The sequence below is a fragment of the Alosa sapidissima genome, chromosome 13 (genome assembly GCF_018492685.1).
Source record: "Alosa sapidissima isolate fAloSap1 chromosome 13, fAloSap1.pri, whole genome shotgun sequence".
Classification (NCBI taxonomy): domain Eukaryota; kingdom Metazoa; phylum Chordata; class Actinopteri; order Clupeiformes; family Clupeidae; genus Alosa; species Alosa sapidissima.
In genome coordinates, this window is record NC_055969.1 from 9,891,850 (window position 1) to 9,912,241 (window position 20,392).

At 39.3% G+C, this 20,392-nt stretch overlaps 3 protein-coding genes across 7 annotated transcripts; all 3 read right to left on the reverse strand.

Moving 5' to 3' along the window:
• Positions 1-4: 4 nt before the first annotated feature.
• LOC121680613 (transmembrane protein 144-like) lies at positions 5-6,577 on the reverse strand. 4 transcript variants are annotated; one of them, XM_042060060.1, is made up of 12 exons: positions 6,402-6,577; positions 5,418-5,600; positions 5,096-5,218; positions 4,784-4,883; positions 4,489-4,569; positions 4,057-4,165; positions 3,869-3,957; positions 3,566-3,684; positions 3,271-3,390; positions 2,254-2,351; positions 412-465; positions 5-223 (listed from the first exon to the last, which is right to left on the reverse strand). In XM_042060060.1, the coding sequence occupies exons 1-12, from the start codon at positions 6,493-6,495 to the stop codon at positions 143-145; spliced, it is 1,251 nt and encodes a 416-aa protein (XP_041915994.1). In that variant the 5' UTR covers positions 6,496-6,577; the 3' UTR covers positions 5-142. The 4 variants fall into 4 exon arrangements, with proteins under 4 accessions (XP_041915994.1, XP_041915995.1, XP_041915997.1 ...); XM_042060061.1 differs by having other exon boundaries at positions 3,271-3,415; XM_042060063.1 differs by lacking the exon at positions 2,254-2,351.
• Positions 6,529-10,099, reverse strand: LOC121680614 (ileal sodium/bile acid cotransporter-like). Of its 2 annotated transcripts, none has more exons than XM_042060065.1 (6): positions 9,721-10,099; positions 9,081-9,199; positions 8,839-8,927; positions 8,515-8,690; positions 7,974-8,131; positions 6,529-6,613 (listed from the first exon to the last, which is right to left on the reverse strand). In XM_042060065.1, exons 1-6 carry the CDS (start codon positions 10,077-10,079, stop codon positions 6,609-6,611), a joined length of 906 nt encoding a protein of 301 aa, XP_041915999.1. In that variant the 5' UTR covers positions 10,080-10,099; the 3' UTR covers positions 6,529-6,608. The 2 variants fall into 2 exon arrangements, with proteins under 2 accessions (XP_041915999.1, XP_041915998.1); XM_042060064.1 differs by lacking the exon at positions 6,529-6,613 and adding an exon at positions 6,826-7,771.
• Positions 10,100-14,002: 3,903 nt separating this feature from the next.
• On the reverse strand, positions 14,003-20,126 carry sdad1 (SDA1 domain containing 1). Its single transcript, XM_042059332.1, has 22 exons — positions 19,930-20,126; positions 19,647-19,751; positions 19,437-19,535; positions 19,216-19,326; positions 18,864-18,935; positions 18,667-18,767; positions 18,513-18,570; positions 18,328-18,402; positions 18,131-18,232; positions 17,896-17,965; positions 17,623-17,726; positions 17,247-17,304; positions 17,013-17,071; positions 16,788-16,864; positions 16,293-16,390; positions 16,090-16,166; positions 15,462-15,588; positions 15,268-15,353; positions 14,946-15,136; positions 14,705-14,789; positions 14,403-14,564; positions 14,003-14,214 (listed from the first exon to the last, which is right to left on the reverse strand). Exons 1-22 carry the CDS (start codon positions 20,017-20,019, stop codon positions 14,164-14,166), a joined length of 2,058 nt encoding a protein of 685 aa, XP_041915266.1. The 5' UTR covers positions 20,020-20,126; the 3' UTR covers positions 14,003-14,163.
• Between the last annotated feature and the right edge of the window lie 266 nt (positions 20,127-20,392).

Sequence of the window (20,392 nt, forward strand, 5' to 3'; positions counted from 1 at the left end):
GGGGGAGGGGGTGTCTTACATTTTATTAAAGTGTAAAACATGGCTAAAACAACAACACACAGGCTAAAACAACAACACACAATTAATTTCAACATTTCAAAGAAATTATTTCAATTTGCTTCAGGATGAAGCTTAATTTAGCCTATTTTGAAACTGAAATTAGTGTAATACCAGTAAGAACAGTTAACAAAATAACACCAAGCAGAATGAAGTTCTTGGTTCCCTAAAAAAAAGAGATGCACATATTACAATTCAAATGATAAAACAATATTTGGGCAACATAGCCTAGGCTCCACCTCAAGCTAGTCCATCTCTCTTGGGGCTTATGACACAATTATAATATTTGCAGTAAAAAAACAACAACTAGCTGTGTATTGTATCAGTGGTGCTGTCAGGAAATGCTAAAATTACCTTAATCTCTCGGAAGCAAAATACACTCCATGCCAAAGACACAAGAGAAGGTCCCTGCGAACATATTCCAAATGTTGTCATGGCATAATAACAGCAAGCAAACTTCCTTCAGCTCCATATACTTTAAGCACAGCTTAAACCAGCTTGTTCAAAAACACTTCTTAACTATACCTTCATTCTATAGCTTACCATTTTAGCTAGTCCTTCATATTGTAATAAAATTTCACCAAATGAGCAGTTCTGACTGAGACTACATCCACATTAATGCATTTTCATTGTAAAATGGCATTCCAAAATGAGAATGATCTCTGTCCAGACTCGTGTTTTAGTCCTGTATCAGCAATTATCTCCGTTCTCCTACACGAGAATGTATATCACAACATAACCTATGTCACATCACATATACTGCATGGTGAATAGAAAGGGAGAGATAGTCGTGACTGCTAACCCCCAATCAAGAAGCAAATGTGGAACTCTCATTGTTTCAAAAGTCTCCATTTCTGGCTGTCCATATGACTCAATCCTGATGCAACAACCAAGTCTTGATAGAAAAAAGGACACACAAGCTCTGGATGATGAAAGAGCCAATCAAAAAGCTAGTATTTTTGGTCCTGTTTGGACCTGATGCGGTTTGGCCCTGTTCACGGAAGGATCCGAAATTAGTGTGGTGTGGCACAGGACACCTTGGCACTGTTAAACTTCTAATGCAGCATAACTTCAAAGCACCAATGGAAAATCCCCCAGACCTGCCCATTTCAGTTGATTTGTCTCTCCTGTAAACTGACCGGCATCACACTATCTAACAATATTTTCTTTGGTCACCATTAGTCTTTGATTGATTATGTCTGTCTGTTGACCTCTATTCAGTCCTGGGAACAGGAACTCCTGTGTATCCTGTAGCTCACACTGTTGAAATATTCTATGAACCTTTTTACTTTGATAATAGGCTACATGATTCCAAACAGACCTGTAGGCTACATCAAAAATAAACCAAATCTATGAAATGGACTTTGAGAAAATAACTCACGCTTCCCTATGAGCACATATTATTGTGGTGACCTGTTGTGTCTGAGGTTTGAGGCAGAGAGAGAACTACCTGTCTGGGACGTGTTTTATCACTCCGAGCCTGCTGGTGGTTGGCAGTCATGTCAGAACAAGGCAGATATCATTGGGACAGCAACCCTGGGTCACTCTGAGTGGTAAATTACTATACAAACTATTTCTTTGCAATCCATGCCATATATATAAATTATTTAAATTTTAATAATTTGGATAGGTGTGTAGTGTTATACATTTTTTAATGCAAAATTCTCAAATTCAAGATTAGATGACCAGAAATTGTAATGACGATGGACATGGCTTGGTGGCAGACAGTTTTCTCCAGATTGGTAGCACAGATGTCTGTTATTCTTTGTGTATATATCTTTTTAGAAAATATAGTGTATAATCCAAGTGAAACGGTTGATAGAATATTCCATCTGTATGAATTTTTGGGTTTTCATTCTATGGGCTGAATGCCAGTCAATATATACTGTAAATCTGAGACTAGTGTTGACTAGTGAAAAAATTACTAATAGCAAACAAATGAACAAATGACTCATAGCGTGACACTGCTTGTAAACAGTACCCTCCCCCCCCCCCTCTCTGAGGGCTTCTTGTGCTGTTGCTTTCCCTGTGGTGCTGCTATATGGTTGTCTGCTGCTCTCAATGCTGTCCTTGTATATTATGTTGAGTCAATGTTGTGTACTGTTGATTGTTGGTGTATATTGCTGTCCTGTAAAGCAACCTTGGGTTTGAACGTTACACAATCTAATTATTAATTATTCTGTTTAGTGTACTCACAGCTGTACCAATAGGGTATGTTACAACACTTCCAATATAATAGCAAGACAAAAACCATGCAATTTGGCTTCCAAACTGCAAGGTTCCTGCAAAAAAAGCTAGGAGAAAGAAAGCAGCAGATTAAAATACACAATATGATGAATAAACTATTGAAATGCCATTTGATTACATAACTTGTAGCATGGGTTCACTGAGTGTATCCTCACAGTTTTATTATTATTTCAACATTATTTAACCCTCATGTTGTGTTCATGATCAATTTTTTTTTCTTTCAAAAATCTTGTTCATTTCTTCTGACTATCATGAGGCTCCATTACTTTGTGATCACAGGACATCTGAGCACACAAAACATTTTTTTATCATTCAATCATTTTCATTACAGTTTGGGTGTTTTATTTAACTTTAGAACACCCATGTGTATTCCCTATCAAAAATGACCGGCCATTAGAAATGAATGGGTGAGAAAATTGTCAGTGTATAAAATTGAGTCCAGGCATATAATTATTGATCAGATGGACTGTATCTGTGCTTCTGTGCATTCACACACACACACACACACAAACACACACACGCGCACACACACACACACACACACACACACACACACACACACACACACACACACACACACACATACACACATGCACACACACACACATCCTCACTTCCCCTCTTTGCTTCTATGCCATCCCCCACTGGAACCTTTTCCCAATAAAATCTTCCCCTTTCTGACTTGCATGAGCTCAGGTCTTGCAATGAGGCCTGCAGGCCATAAATAGCAAATGGAAGTTCAAAACTGGTAATATCCAATGGAACTTAAGTTGATACAAAGGTCTATCACAACATTAGATGATAATATATGTGTTATTATGTATTTACAAGTTATAATGCGACAGTCATTTTTGACCGAGAACACAAAAGTAGTAAACATGAAACGAACACAACAGGAGGCCTAATGTGGTCCTAAGTGATCAAAAATACAGAAGGTCATGAACACAATTCTGTTTTTCTATTTACCTGGCAGGACACATTTTGAAGGAAGATGAGGTCTGTTCTTCATGATTACACAATAAACAAAGAATGCAAGAGCCGGTGTGGCACAAGCGCCAGTCATGAATGGAAAAATGTAATCCAGATCTGTCGGAATTCAATGGGATTAGGGCTGAATTGAAAGACAGCATGCAAATTTGTTCACACAGTGCAGCCTATACTGTAAGTGTTTGAGACTTAGTGCAGAAGAATGGCAATATAGTTTGATGTTAATGTAATGCAATACTTCAGTTGTTTTTGCACAATTGTATTCAACACATACCATATTGACTGGCACCTGCAAAATGTGTGTTGTTTCTTATTGCACTGTTTTTCACAAAGATGATTGGTGTGTAACAACATCCATAGAGCACGCCAGCAAATGCAGCCAGAGAGCAGCCCCTACAGGAGGGAGTAGAATATTTCATAATATTTATTAAACATTAGACTAAATATAATACATTTATTTATTGTGTACAAAGTTTCTTGGTTTAACTTTATGTGTAATTAAACAATAATGTCTATAAACACTGATATTAAAAATGCATAGACCGAAGTAAGACAGTTGTTTTATAGTGTAGCTTACACTATCTTTCTCTTAAGGGGGCTGAGTTTGTCCTCCCATGCCTCTTCTTTGGACTCAGTCAGAATGCACTCATCTACTAGGCTCTCCAGCTAATTGGAGAGAAGCAACAATAAAGTGATGATCTGTCAGAGAAGACATTTTTGTTGCAGATTTGTTCAAGGCTAAATTTTAGCAGTTTTTCTCCATACTTTGCTGTCATGACCCTTGTCAGTGTCGTTCTCAAGGAGGGGCTCTACATCGTCTGCTTGCTCATCCTCTGTCCTAGTCTCCATTTTCATAAACAACACAATCACCACACTCCAGGAGCAATGGGATAAAAACCACATATTATTACAAACATACACACAAGTTCTAAGCTAAACGTTTGATTGGATATGCCCACATTAATCACAGAGAATATTTTTGGTTACCACACTATGCACTTGCATTTGTATGATAGTGACACTCTGTCTGCTTTATTCTGATATACCGTATGCCCTTATTTCATCATCCTCCATCAGGGCAGAAAGTTAAAATACTTAGTTTGTGTGAATCTCTCTTTTGACACAAACACCAATGAAGACAAATGTGTTGTTAATGTTCTTTGGACAGCCTTAATGTCAACAAGGGTGATTTCTTACCTGACTGTTGCCAGACCAGTCCCAATGTAATTCAACACAGGACTTGCTACATCCTGTGGATCAAGTCCAAACCAACCGAATCTGAGTAGAATAAGCAGAACATGCATCACAATCTAGCAATTACTCGCTAGAGCACATCTAATAAAGAGTAAGTGCCCATAAAACTGCCACCGTATCTCCCTGGTTAATCATTTATTTCATTAAGAAAAAAAACATTTAGAGTGCTGCCGCCATGGTCAACAAATGTATCATGTCACTGTGAAGGAAGAGGGTCTTGCAAAGTTACGTAAACTACCTGCCACTGGCCCAGCCCATAAGGAGACAAAATGTTGACCAGATCAGAAATCCAAGTCCTAGGCCAATGGTCCTTATGATTGGTACATTGGTGAGGTTGCCTTTACAATCGAAAGAAGCAAGTTGTAATATTCCTAAAACTATATTATGCAATTCAGCACACTGAGACACAAGCATGCACACTAGGACACGCACGCGCACACACACACACACACACACACACACACACACACACACACACACACACACACACACACACACACACACACACACAAACACACCATCTGAGTGTCCTCATTTCATCTCAGCTCACCTATGCCATACAGACATCCTGCCACTACGCTGAGGAGCCATGTTTCTGAGCTTCCCTGGAGAAAGTGCACAGGGAGAGACTCAAGCCACATGGTTGAGCAGAAAACCCACTGGAAGAACAAGCCTATCACGACCAAGAAGGCAAACAGTTAGACAAGCCAGACAAGATAGGAATCTGGTGGCCATGGATGTTAAAATCAGATATGGAAAAACATTAGCACTTTCACAGCCAAGGGCAGGAAGGTGTATTTAATGATTATAGCTGCAGTGCTATAACTTGGTTTAGCTCATGAGTTGTAGACTGTAAAAACCTAGGCTCTCACCATTTCCTGTCTCGGTACGTTTGATGGGAACAAGTGAGCTTCCAAAGCCAATGGTTGAGAAGCCCAGAGCTATGAAGCCTTTGATGTACAGATGTGTGTTGGTGCTGTTTGGCAGGGCCTCTGATACATTGGACTCAGTGCCCTGGGAACCCTCGAACACAAGAGGACCCCTGTGCCACCCGTCTGTTCACAGAGAACACACAACACAAGACACACAATAACACATGTTACTTCGCCTGACAACTACGTTCTGCAACATGTGATGACAGCTTTATGTTGGCAAGTGCACTGTAAGCATTTTGTATGTGGTAAGGACAAGTCACAAGGGCCACGCTAAATAAAAAGAGAGAAGTGGATGTTAATGTTCCTTTCATGAGTTGTAAAGCTATAATGCATTTCTTTAGACACTAAAATGTCACATGAAAAATGACACGGACATTCAGAACAGCAATTTCACTGGTTAAACATTGATCACTCTGATCTCACCCTACTCAGTGTCTCTTATGAGCTCAATTATCATCCAATATTCTGCTATTACCCTTTGACAGTCAATAGAATAGCTGATTAATCAATCAATTAATAAACCAATAAATCAGTCAGTCAATCAATAAACAGAAAACCTGTATAATGTCTTTTGACCAGCGGTTTATAATGTAAAAAAGAGCAGACAATTGTAAAACATCAAATGGATGTGCCAAAACATTTGCTGTTTGTTTGTAATGAGAAATTACACTATGCAGAAGTGACTAGATGATATGAAGATAGAACTTAAATTCTGATCTGAGAAAACTGTCAAATAAAAAATAAAAAAAGGAAAAATATTCTCCAGCTGTGAACCATCCTACATAGCTGATAATTTACCTGAATCTAAACTTCCTCCATCTCTGATAATTTGCCTGAATCTGAACTGAATACCTATCCAAACACAGGCAAATGGAAACATAAAGGTTGTAAGGATAAACTAAAGGCTACCAAGGTACTCACTGAGATTTAGGCTGGTGTCATAGACCTGAGCAGTTGCCATCTGCATCAGGAAGGCCAGAGCACAGGCTTGGACAAGGGACCCCAGGACTGCCATCTCTGACTGTCAGACACCACTGCTCAGTCACCACAGTGACTTCAGGATATGTGCAAAGACACTCACATGCCCAAACACACCTCCTCAGCAGACAACAGATACAGCATTGCACCTTACCCTTCCCAGAATCCCCAGGGACACACAGTGCAAGGTAAGGGTTACGTAAGGAATTTTAATAGGTGACATGGTAACATCTCTACTGAGACAGCAGTAATTTTTGTCATTTTGTTTTATATATATATATATATATATATATATTTTTTTTATTTTATTTATTTTTTTTTTTTTATTTTGTTATTATTATTATTACACAACATACATATTTCCAGAACTGACATTAAATAGAAATGTATTTAGGCTAAATAAAATGGATTAGTCTTAAATAAATAATGGTGTACAACAGCAATTATATAGTATAATGAATATGATAATGAATCAAAATGAACAGTTTAAGTAAAAGGTTTGGATTTGAGTGTTTGAAACTGTAGGCACAAGAACAAATAAAACATCATCATAACATCTTCAGTTGGGCAAAAACAATAAAACATATTGTATTTATTAAGTTGATAAACAGTTATAGTTCAAATCATTATATTATATGCGGTATTTGATACTATATTTAAATCCCCTATTATGATAAAAATACATAAATACATATAAATTATCACAATATAAAAATATGTCATTATAAAATGAAAACTCTACTCTGTATCCTCTACTTCTACCCTATTTACCATGACAACACATTAGGAAGTATTTTTAGGAAATAGCCTACAGATTGTAGGTTTGGCTGTTTTGTCTCATGACACATAATGACCATAACGTCCTCCTTGGTCAAACATTTGTTACTCACAGTTTGTCCAGGATTTCTAGAAATCTTAAACTGCTTCATTTAGCAACTTCAGCAAGACAAGAATATTTCTCACACGGCTGTATCTCAAACTGACCATTCAAAGTTGCTGTTATGGTAATAGGAAATATGATTTCATTGCTGACTACAATGTATTGTTTGTTACAAAGAAACAAATGTTCAAAAGCTATCAGACAAAAGTTACAACAACATATATACACATATCAAGGTCACATAAAAGTGCTTGCAGAGTAGAACAGATTTCTATGTCTTAATTGGAAGAAGACTGCACAGACAAATCAGGCTCAAAACTTATATTGACTTCCCCTTGTCCAGAGTTGGCACTTGGGCAGCTTTGTAGGGCCTGGTCAGGTAAGACAGACCCATCTGATTTACATGTGGAAATCCGCTTGTATATCTGATAAACTGACGCAGCAAAATAAAAAAAAAACAAAAAAAAAAAACAAATTGAATAACATGCCAGACATTGCTTTGGCATTGCACAAAATCAAACGTGCTGCACTAGAAACGGAACATTTGACAGGATGACAGGAAGCAGCTGGCGTTAATACTTAAGACATTTTATAATAGGTTCCATAAAGTAGGGCTGTGTAGATGCAGTTCTCACCTGTGATTAGAAGGAGGCCAAATGTAAGCTGAAAGGAGCCGTAGATGAGAGGGAATGTGAACATCTGCACTAGGTCCTGTGGACTGAAAGAGAGCTGGAGCACTGTTGTGCAGATCTGAACATTCTGGGCTCCGGTCTCCAGGGCAATTGTCCGGCACCTCTCACCACAACAGGACAGAAATTTTAGCAAATGGTCAAAGGTCACAAATCTGCCATATTTTAATTAAAAGGGATTTGGAAACATAATAAAACATGCAGGTCAGATGAAACATGTCATTGTCAAGTGAATGACCAACCCAACTCCTCCACATATTTGTGCAGCTGGTAGGTTTGCTGATAAGATTAACCACCCATGCATTCAACTTAGTCAGTGGTTACAGTTAGAGGGAGAGACATACACAAAATGTAGTGAACTCCTGAAAGCTTAGTTGTATCTGCCTTGATTCTTTCTTTAAACTTGTATTGACTAAGGCCATCCCCCTCCCCCCAACAAAACCCAAGCAAGGGGGAAATCATTACAGTAACTGTGAAATTCTCTCACCTTGGCCATGGCTGTCGCGCTAAAATAGCAATAGTGAAGCCAGCGGTGAAGCCAATCATGGGGAAAATGAGCCCGACAATCACCATGGCTGCATCTGTGTTCCAGGAGCCACGGTACAGCAGAGCACTTGCGACGCCCACTATCATTAGCAAAACACAGCCCACCACTGACCCTACCTGCCCAAAGCAACAAAGAGAGAAAAAAGTTCATAATACATTAGTTTATGCATGGCATTCCTGTGAGTGTCCTTTAATGATATAACGTATTACTTATTACTATAACAGCTATAATACATGAATACACAAAGAGAAGAAAACCCATCACCTTCAAAATGACCTTTGCTGCTTTTGGCCACTTGTAGTTGACAAAGACGCCACAGGCCACAGGGACAATTAGACTAACCAGAGTAATACCTGAGGATGGAATATCAGACTCCTTAAAACAAAATAAACAATTCAGTGGACATATAATACTATATTACTGCTACTTTATATTACAATATCATATTATGTTCTCTTTGAACCAATGGCCAGTCAGATATGTGGCAGCATATGTGAATTGCTCACCTATTTGGATGTAGGGAACCCTGATGCTGCCGGTCTCCACCCAGGAGCGCGAGTAAACAAGAAGGCAAAGTGGCATCATTCCCATCGCCAATATGGTGGACAAACTCGTCATGGTGATGCTTTACAAGAACAGAACTCACTAATTGAAATATCTTAACAAATAGCCTATTCATTTTATCAATAAGAGACTGAATGGATGAATGAATGAATGAACAAATTAAGTATTCCTATACAATAGTTTCATACTTAAATGACTATTAATTCATTAAAATTAACATTAAAATCAAGTCAAGTTAAATGTTTTGCTTACTCAGGTTCAACAACAGTTGAACAGTTAACTTGCTAAGAATGATACAAATCTCAATACATCTTATCTTGTGCAACACTTTGTGCCTCTGAAGCAACAGAGCATATTTCTGTCTGTTTATATGAAACAGGACATTGATAAAGTCGTGTGGTAGGTCGGCCTGTGTGTCTAATCTCTAATGCCACAATGTTAAAATTTTGAAGACATTTTAGCCAATACCAACATAATCCTGAATATCTATCAAACATGCAGTAGTGGGCCTATTTCAACAATGCCACATCCCTAATTTCCTCACGTGAGAAAATAAGCACATGTTCACACATGGCCACAAACCTGAGGTCCATGTCTCCATCGATCCAGTAGGTGATAATGTTTGAGATGGTGCCTCCTGGGCAGCAGCCCATGATAAGAATGGCTATAGCTTGCACCGGTCTCACATTTAAGGTCAGGGCCAGCAGGAACGCGGTGAGAGGCATGACGCCAAACTGGCACAAAATTCCAACCAAGATGCCCCATGGTCGGCGCACATGGGTCAACACCTTACCGATCTCCACAGTACAGCCGAGGGCAAATACTACCACTGCCAACAAGATGGTGAGGATTATGTTCAGTGCCTGGTGGAGGGTCGTGCCAAGGCCATCCAGAGTTGTGTTAGACACTTGGCCCACTTCTATGATGCTGCTATTTAACATGGTATGCACACAGAGGAAGAAAAGACAGTGAGAAAGTGTTCCAGCACTACACTGTTTTGTCCAGTTTCAAACCCTCCCACCCAGCACTCAATCCCCTCCCCTCACCTCCTTCACTTTTCTCGGGAAACCATCAAGAGTTTCTCTAATCATTGCTGGTAGGACTGAGCTAAGAAGATTATAGTGCATATTTGAAGTGGGCCCCTGAGCTGACAACCTTAATTCAACACAAGTGTTAACTCTTTACTGGCTTTTAGAAAATACAGGAGACCATAAGGGCCATAAACACCATAATGATAACTACATGGTTATGGTTATGGGATTTGGCAGGCGCTTTTGTCCAAAGCAACTTACAAACTAGATGTACCGCAGAGCGGTACAAAATATGACCGCCGCCCAGTCCAGCACATTTTTTCCACAAAAATAAATCACGCTGAAAGGCCTATATGATTCTAACTGTCTTATGCATTATCTACACTCAATTCTCACTGGTATCTGCTAGACAACAAGTACCAAAACATGATTAGTTCATAGATTTCACATGTAAATTTCATTTTATACAACCCCACCTCCATCTTGCCTGTTCATAATTCTGAGAAATTCTTGATTGTTTGTGTTATGTTTATGTTATGTGTGTGGGTGTGTGTGTGCGTGTGTGTGTGTGTGTGTGTGTGTGTGGGTGTGTGTGTGCGTGCTTGTGTGTGTGCCTGCGTATGTGCCTGTGCATGCAAGCGTACATATGTCTACTGTGTGAGTATGTGTCATACGTATGATTACTGTGAATGTATGTGTGTGTGTGTGTATCTGTTTGTGCACATGTGTGCACATGAATGGGTTAACATGACCCCTGGAGGCAAACATACGGAAAAAAATGGGTACAGATCAAAACGAAAAATGACAGTTCCATGCTATCCATGTGGGGGTACATGCCCACCAAGTTTTGTGTACCCCGGTCTTTCAGTGTCCCGGGAATCCTTGTTGGTGTACTTCACTAAATGCACACATAAATTATTTTATTGTAAGGCCCCCCATGAACGAAAGTACACGAAACTTGGCATGCATTCGGAGGGTGTCATAATGATCCTACACTTTTAATTTCGTGCAGTTTTGACCTTGTCAGCCAGAGATATTGTGATGAAAACACCTCATTTTTTGCTTTTTAATTTTTAACTAGGTGGCGCTATACATGAAATAAGTGGTAATGGGATGGGTTGACATGCCCCATTAAGACCAACATACAAAAAAAGGTGGACCTCCTAGGCCCTACGGTTCTCGAGATATTCACAGAAAACTGTCTCCGGCCACCTACAGGCCAGTTGGTGTATAGTAACATAAATTAATTTATTGTGTGGCCCCCCCATGAACGGAATTCCACAAAACTTGGCATGCATACAGAGGGTGTCATAATGATCCTACACTTCCAATTTCGTGCAGTTTTGACTATGTTAGGTCACAGATACCTTCAATTACAACACCTCATTTTTACTTTTTTGTGTTTAACTAGGTGGCGCTATACATGAAATGAGTGGTTATGGAATGGGTTGACATGGCCCCTTGAGATCAACATACAAAGAAAAAAAAATGGTCCTCCTAAACCCTACGGTTTTCGAGATATTCACAGAAAACTGTGTCTGCCCTACCCTCCTTTCGGGGGGTCCAGTCCAGCGGGGGGGGGCTACAGATCAAAACAAAAAACGATGGTTCCATGCTATCTATATGGGGTTACATGCCCACCAAATTTCGTGTACCGGGAATCATTTACGGAAATTTGGGCATGCGAAAAATAAAAAAAAATAAAAATAAAAAATCTGACTAAACCTATATGCGCGGCGGTCATAATAACAGATCTGCATTGAGGTTCAATCAGGGATGGATTACTGCACAGGCCTACCGGGCCCAGGCCCAGGGGCCCAAGGGGTCAGGGGGCCCTGAAGCCCAAGCCTTTGCATGGAATCATTGCCTCAATATCAACAAATCAGGATGAGCCGGTCATTTCTCGGTCCCACCCCATCTCTCTCTCTCCTATCTGCTTCCGGTCACACTCTACTGTATGTACAATTAAAGACATAAATAAATATATATATTGTATGATACTCAGCTCCAGCTCCTCCCAGCATACCTACATTTTTACTTGTGAGCTGAATTTACACAAATCAACTTTGCATCACATTTACATTGTCAATTTGATCCTTTTTGTTTTGTGAATAAGTTTGAATTCTTTTTTCCAGGTATAGCTGCATTTCTCTCTGGGATAGATTTGCTTTAGTTCAACTTCTAAGGAGTAGTTTCTCCAACACAGGCAGCATCACTGACTGTAATTAATTATGTGACATAACAAAAATGTCTGACAGTTTTATTGTGAGAATCACAGCAGCTTGGAGAGTACTACAGCTCCACTTTAGACACAACTTTTCTTGAGGTTCTGGTGTCCAGGGGAGCGAGAGAAGCCAAGACCATCCCTCAGGGTCTGTATGTGGAAGGTAAGCTCAGGCTTCTGTAGCATCTTCTCATTACAGACTGCCTCACTGTGCGTCTTTTCACTGGAAATTTGCAATGACACAGATAAACATAAACACATTACATATTACTACTATTTACTCCATGATGAGCAATGGGGCTTTTGTTTTTCCTATAGAAAAGTCTGAGGCCAAACAAATATAATATAGGCCAAAATATAATTTTTTTTACAATGGGGAAATATCACACCGTTTAAAATAATTTGACAAACAAAAAGTTACATCCACCAACAACACAACTTAAATTTGGAAGCAAATGTTGCCAATAGACCTGGTATTCTAGTAAGATTTTGAGCTAGCCTATTACATAAAAGTGCAGCATTAAGCATTACGTTTTCTCTAACCTGAGAAGTGCGTTTGAGGAGTATTTAGTCGTCACATGTCGGAGCCTTTTGATGTCAAACGAAACCATCTCATTCGCAAAAGGCAGAGGGCACTGGAATTCTCTCCTTTTGTTCAGGAACAACCCAGTGAACTGTACGACGTCGTGAAGCTTCCTCCTGGGGAGAAATCACTCCGAGAAAGGTCTTTTTGAGCCTCAAGTAGTAGGCCTATAGCACACTGCTAAAATAAGGCAATTATCCATGTTCGGTAACTTACTTGTACTTGTTTGGATTAAATGAGGAGTCATATTTATACCGACGCCACATAAGGGGAGGGTCCACTTTGTACCTGTACGTTTCCTACAGCGCGTAAAACACATCCATAAGGTCATATTTTACAGCTAAGCGAAAAATCTACTAGAAGTTATGTGAACGTGCTAAATCTGATCATTTGTGATGAGCAGGTGCAATTATCTAAAATATATTGCCAGAACAAAACATACCTGAACATCTTTCAGCGGCATTTCATCGAACATAAGTGATGGCAATAAAATATAGACCCTATGGCTGCTTTATAACCGGAGACGTCTCATCGCAGTATAAGGCGTCGACGTCACACTGAAAGCTATTCTAGAAGTTGTTACGCTAAAACAATGCCAATTTAGGAGGAACAGAATCTGATAAATCGATATCTGTCTGAATAACATCTGAATAGACTAAAATGATTGTGTGTCCTGTGAATGGTCCTGTGATCTGTACAAAAAAGCAAACTAAGAGCTGTATGCAGTAAATAGAGGAACAACCCTCTTAAACAGATGTAGGCCTACAGATGATGACCATTTAACATGATGCACAAAAGTAATGATGTGGTCTCATTACTCGGTTAAAACCGGTTGTGCTTTCGTTTCTTCAGCAGTAAATCTCGAAGGGCAATCTAAAAAAGAACAAGACCAACAAATAAGAAAACAATACTTAAAATGTAATTTTACTAACGTGATGAATTATAGTCAATTTGCAAATAAAAATACTACAGAGAGAGCATGCGCACGAGAGAGAAATCTGTCTGAATAACATCAAAAAGACCAAATAGGCTAAAATGATTTTAATGGTGGCGTGATCTGTACAAAAAAGCAAACATTTATTTATGCTTTATGCAGTAAATAGAGGGACAGCCCTCTTGAACAGATGTACAGACGATGACCATTTAACATGATGCACAAAAGTAATGATGTGGTCTCAGTTACTCGATTAAAACCGGTTGTGTTTTCTTTTCTTCAGCAGTGAATCTCGGAGGGCAATCTGAAGAGGAACAAGACCAACAATTACACAAGAAAACAATATCTAAAATGTACTTTACTAACCTTTTATGCATTAGTCAATTTGCAAATACAAATACTACAGAGAGAGAGAGAGAGAGAGAGAGAGAGATGCTTAAAATACCGTTACATAAGGGTAATAGAAAGGAATTGGCATGGTGGATTTCTCACTTGTTTGTCCCTGAAGGAGCGTTTGCCCTTGGTTCGAACATTCTGACTGTGCCTCATCATCATAAAGTTCTTATGCCTCTTCTTCTCCTTGTTGCTTGTGCTGGCATGTGGATTCAGCTTATTTCTCTTTTTTATGAAGTCTTTTTTGTCCGTTCGCCCAGCCTGGATGAAAGACATAAAACACTTTCAATTATAGTGAACAGTACACCACGTGTGACTTTTTGTAATTTGAATCAGATTATTATCTTAGAAAGGAAACCTTTGCGTCCTTAAATATTACGTATGGCCATAGGTGCACTCACCATAGCTGTGGCTAGTCGTGCTTCCTTGTCTGATTTGGGTTTCTTATGCAGTCGTTCAATGGCTCTTAATGAGAGCAACTCCCCACTGTGAAAAGAAGACAGACAGACAGGTCCTAAATCCAGTTTCTGCACAACAGTTCTCACAGGATCTCCATAAAGTTACGTCATATTTTCCACACACACACACACACACACACACAAAAGATGCACCATTACAAGATCAACACAAAGGTGGTCTTACCCTTCCTCTTCTTCATCATCAATCTCCACATTCTTCCTCTTCTGGCCTTTGCCAGGGGCAGCATTGAGATCCTTGGCCATCTGTGCCAGGCGGATCTTTTGGAAATCGTCCTGTGTGAGAAGGCGGCTGGTGCTGACCGCGGCAGCCTTGGCCTTTCTTTCCTCCAATGGAATGTTCTGGAGCTTTTCCGCCTGATCCAACAAAAACGAAGACATGAGCTAAGACACACACACACACACACACACACACACACACACACACACACACACACACACACACAAACACACACACAAACTGACCAGTGAATAATTTGCTATCTTACTATTCCCGCTTGTTCTTCATCTGATGAGTGATGGACATCCACCCATTCTCCATCGTCATCTTCCTCATCACTGGCACTCTCCCACCCTTCAGCAGATAAAGAGCTCTTTAAAGTCTTAATACAGGATTATTACACAGCACATTTCTTGCCAGACAGCTTCACACATTTTTGACCAGTAAAATGACCATCCATACCATCCTCGTCCTCGTCTCCCTCCTCTTTGTCCACTTCCAGGATCTCTGCTCCAGGGATATAATCCTTTGCCCCTAGTTCACCATAGCTCTGTATCTGTGCCTCAATGGAGGATTCTGTAGGTTTGCCCTAGCAACAGAATTTGCATGGTCAGAATACCACACCCAACACACACACAAAAAACAGCCCTATGGATTGCAGCATGGAAGCTAAACCAATTGACCCCTTCAAAACCAACATAAGGTATAAAAAGCATATAACCAAGTTAGAAGACACAGCATGCAAAATGGCCTCCCAATCACATTACATGGTACATGAGTTGACTGTGGAAGAGACCAGAGGTGTGTTCAAATTCGCATACATAGGCGCACGTTTGCGAACACTCGCAAACAGTCTGAGGTGGTAGTTCTCCGTGAACATACAGTGAAGCTGGACGTGAGCTGGACAAAGTGTTACCGTTACAATGGAATGCTTACACCAAATTGTTCAAATTTAACTGTTCAGAGAAAACATGTTCACCACGAACGTTTTCCACAGTTTGCCAAATTTCAACGCACCTCAGGTGAGTGTCCAGTATAATTTAAATACTGATGTATGTGTGAAATATCACTTTCCATGTTCAAGACTCACCCGATCTTTCCTGTGAAGCATGTGTGGGTTCAGACTTCTGAAAAGTTGAATCAAGCCCCTGGCTGACATAGTCACATCTACAGAGAGGGGAAAACCAACACAAAAGGCAAGTAAATCACACATGGAACTTTCGTCAAAATAATGTAGCATCTAAGTAAGCATAGAGTGGGTCGTAGGTCGAGAACTGTGCTGTGCTGGCGTACTCTTGTCTTTGTGTGCTTTGTACAGTGTTAGATCCTGAAGCAGGTCCTCATTCATGGCCAGGGGACAGCGGGCCACCACCTCCTTGATGGCATTGATACTGTAGACGATAAAAACACAAAAGCTCATATATCAGCATTCATGGGCAAAAAAGCATTGTGCTATATGTACATATGTGCTTTCAAATACTGTGGAGTGACTTAATAGCCTAAACCATCATTTGGAAAATCAGCTTATTTGCCAGCCCAGAGTTAGATAAAATGATACATTCCCTTCCCGTCTCTGTGTGTGCAGCAAAGCCGTCTAATGCACCCACCATTACCCTAGCTTAGCATAGCATCATCTTATCTAACTCTGGGGGAGATGGCAAACAAGCCAATTTCTCAAATGTTGGCATATTCTTTTAAACAAATTCCTACACTATTATCTAGCTATCTATATCGTGCTACTCAACCATGAAGGATTTAAAAAGAAGAACAGCAACAACAGTTACTCACCCCACTGTCATGACTTCCCCTGAATTCCGATCTGTGACGAAATTGTTGGCGATGGTCATTACCACCGATTCCATGACCTGAGGGTCACAACAAGTGAATTAGTGTTTATTTCAGATGTTCCGTGAATAAAAAGTCCAACACAATAAATCTATTTAGTGCTGTAAACCTGATTATAGCACTGAAGGCGTGCAGTAATTTATGGACGTAAATAAAGCCTTCTCTCACCTCAGGAGGCACCAACTGGTGGGATGACTGTGCAGCACACAACAATATCTTTGTCACCTCTAAATAAAGAAAAGGGACAAACCAGTTGTGTTTATGGAAAGGAACAGACAAATAATGTATCTTTTTGTAAATTTTTGTTTTATGAAGTAACTAATCTATGAAGTCACTAAAAATTTCAGGTACAGACAAGATTGGAGTTTGTTTCAGGATCTCAAGGATGCTGAAAACTCTTACCCCTCTGGTGTGGTTGTAGAAAGCGTTGGAGAAATGGATAATAGTTGAGGAGGAGAAGCTGTGGACAGAGAGGACCTGTTAAACTACCGATTGCTCCAGTAAAACAACAGGATTGGCTGAAGAAAGTGTCAGTCACTGCACTGCACATCAATATTCTAAAACAAATGTCTGATATTATATAGTCACAGAAATATCCCCGTTGGGATATGCACAAGCATAAAACACCACTACCGCCATATTATCATTTCTGAAAAATAAGTTTTTAAAAAATACTCTTTCGCCTGATTCACTTTAGTTAATATACTAATACTATGGACATACCACATTCCACTGCTGACGCATGATTACAGCGGAGTCCAGATATTGGTTTGCTTACCTCATGAATTCCCACTAGTCTGGATATGAGTTCCATCATCATGATCTTAACCTCAAAGCGCTCCTTGGAGTCTTCCAGCTGTCTGAAAAGTTTCTCTGAAAAATCTAACAGGGGGAACAATAAGGGAATTTTAAGTCATATTTTAAAAGAAGATAAAAAAACGTGGTGATGTGACGGATAAATAAATAAATTCTTCTACTGAGGACAAATAAAATATCCATCTAGATAAAAGACTACGGTACTTGGTTTCAGCATGAAAGCCAGCTTTGTCACCTTGAGGGTCATGAATGAGGTGGATAGCAGAGAAATTGAAGACCTCTGCTCGTTTTTTCTTTTTATGTTTCTGTTCAATGAACACAATAAAAAAGGTTTTAAAGGTTTATAGCATATAATGTCCAGATATCAAAGACATATCCATTAAAAGTTGTCAATCAAGTTGCATGTAATTTTTAAGCTCACAAGCTGGTACATAGAGAACAAAGAACACGGCTCTTGTGTGTTGGCCTACCTTCAGAACTTTCATGGCTTTCTCCATTTTCTTCTTGTTTTTTGAAGTCTTCTTTCCTGTGTTGTACCGAATCATGAGGTCCCTCGCACTTGGACCCTCATTCTAGAAGCAAGGATTTGAATTAGACAACTCTGTGCAATGCAATGCTGTATCAAAAAATGCTGATTTCAGCTCATCTTCGGTTTGCTAAATGGTACCTCTGATTCAGAGTCACTGTCCTTCTTTTCATCCTCATCTTTACCCAAAAAGAACTTTAGTCCAGCAACCAAGATCTAAGAGGTGAAATCAAAATCAGTCACACAGTCAACCGGCATACACTAGAACTAAAAATATATCAACAATAATGATGACAAAAAGCACAATGCACAACTCTGTCCTGTACCTTTGTGACTTTTGAGAAACATGCTGTTGTTATGACATTGACAGTTTTGGCATCATTCCTAAAATGGAGACATATATAAAGTAAATGTTTCAATAGACAATATAATTCCAATTTCACTAAATAATGGATAAAAACCACAGTGTACCAGACTTACCAGATATTTCTATTGTAGAGCTCAACCATCACATCCAGAGATATTTTTGCAGCAATGGGGTTACTATCTCTCAGCATAGTGTACATGAAATTCTGCAGAGTCTGAGTCAAGAGAAACAAACAATGTTTAGTACATAAACAGAGGTGAATTATTTGGAATGATTCAGAGCTCAGAAGAAAAGTGATAATCAAACTTACTGTGTTCAGTTTATTGTTCTTGTGTTTGGCATTGATGTTTTTGATATCTGTCACAATATGTGTGTACAACATCTGAGGAAACAATAAACAAAGTGTTCAGCGGGTACAAATAAATCCCACAACTACCATGCTTTTTGCAGAAAAGACTGTGACTGGGAACCTATTGATGTAACTTTCTCAGCATGGGTTTTATGTCATTAAGGCAAAATGATGAATTGTGTTTAGCTCATTTTTTCCCCTAGAAATAAACTGGAGGAGAGTAACAGATTCACAGATCGAGTCCTTAAAACTTCACCTAAGTCAAAATGATACTCCTTGCATAACTGACATTTCCCTGGTATTTCATACTCACCTTTCTGAGATATTTATCATGACAGCGCAACAACTCAAAGAACAGCTCTAGGAGGTTTGTGGGATTGATCAACTCTTTGTTTCTGAGTAAGATTAAGGCTTTGCAGAATGTCTGAGAATTGCAAGTCACGCACAAGACAAAGAACAGATAAATGTTATGAGTCAATGCCAATGGACAGCATTCATCATTAACAACTTTACTGCATTTAACACAACTCATACCAATCGCAGACTAGTTTCCAACACTGTATGATGACTTAAGAGTAGCTCTGCCAACTCCTGGGGGAAACTAGCCAACTGTTCCTGATAGCAGTGTCCAATCTGAGAAGAGAGATGTTTGGATTACTGTTCTAAGAATTATGCCATGGTCAGAAAATCGAATCACTACAGAGATTTGCATGTAATTTCAGTAAGAAAAACTGTAGCAGCTACCTGGGCGAGGAACATAACCAGCTCCTCAAACTCCTTGTTGGGTTTATCTGGCTGATGTTTAAAGATCTGGACATTTGACTGGTAATGTCGATACTGCTGTAAGAACTGAAGAGACAGTTGTGACAATTACTATTAACGACAAACGACAGGTCTATTTAGCTTTGTTATAACTATTATGACTTGCGTATGTGCTATTTATACCACTGTTTACATATCACACTATGATTACTAGCTGCAGTAACTTTAGTTATAGGCTAGTCGCGAGGTAGCTAACGTCACTCACCTCATCTGTGTATGACTGCGGATCCCTTTTTATGAGATTTTGAAGTTGCGGCAAATTTGTTGGTAATTTGTTATTATGTCTACCAGACATGATTCCGAACAATTTATACTAAATTAGGACAGAAATAGTTTATTCTTCGCTTATGCTGAAATCCAGTTAGTGCTCCAGCGTGGCTCCTCAGTAAGCAGCCATGTTGATTTCCTTTCTACGGAAAGCGCAACAAGACATGACGATTTCAGCGTTTTAAAAAACAGTGGTACATGAGTGGTACAAGCTGCTTTGGCCTATAATTCTTTAAGAAATTAAAAAAAAAAATACATTATCACTTTGTTTAACGTTTCAAACATTTGTTTATACTTCCAGTTCAAAATAATGCATGGGCTAAATGTATTGATAAACTTGAATAGATGTATGCAATAAATGTAGATGTGTGTACATTTTGACACCATAACTTCACATTTAA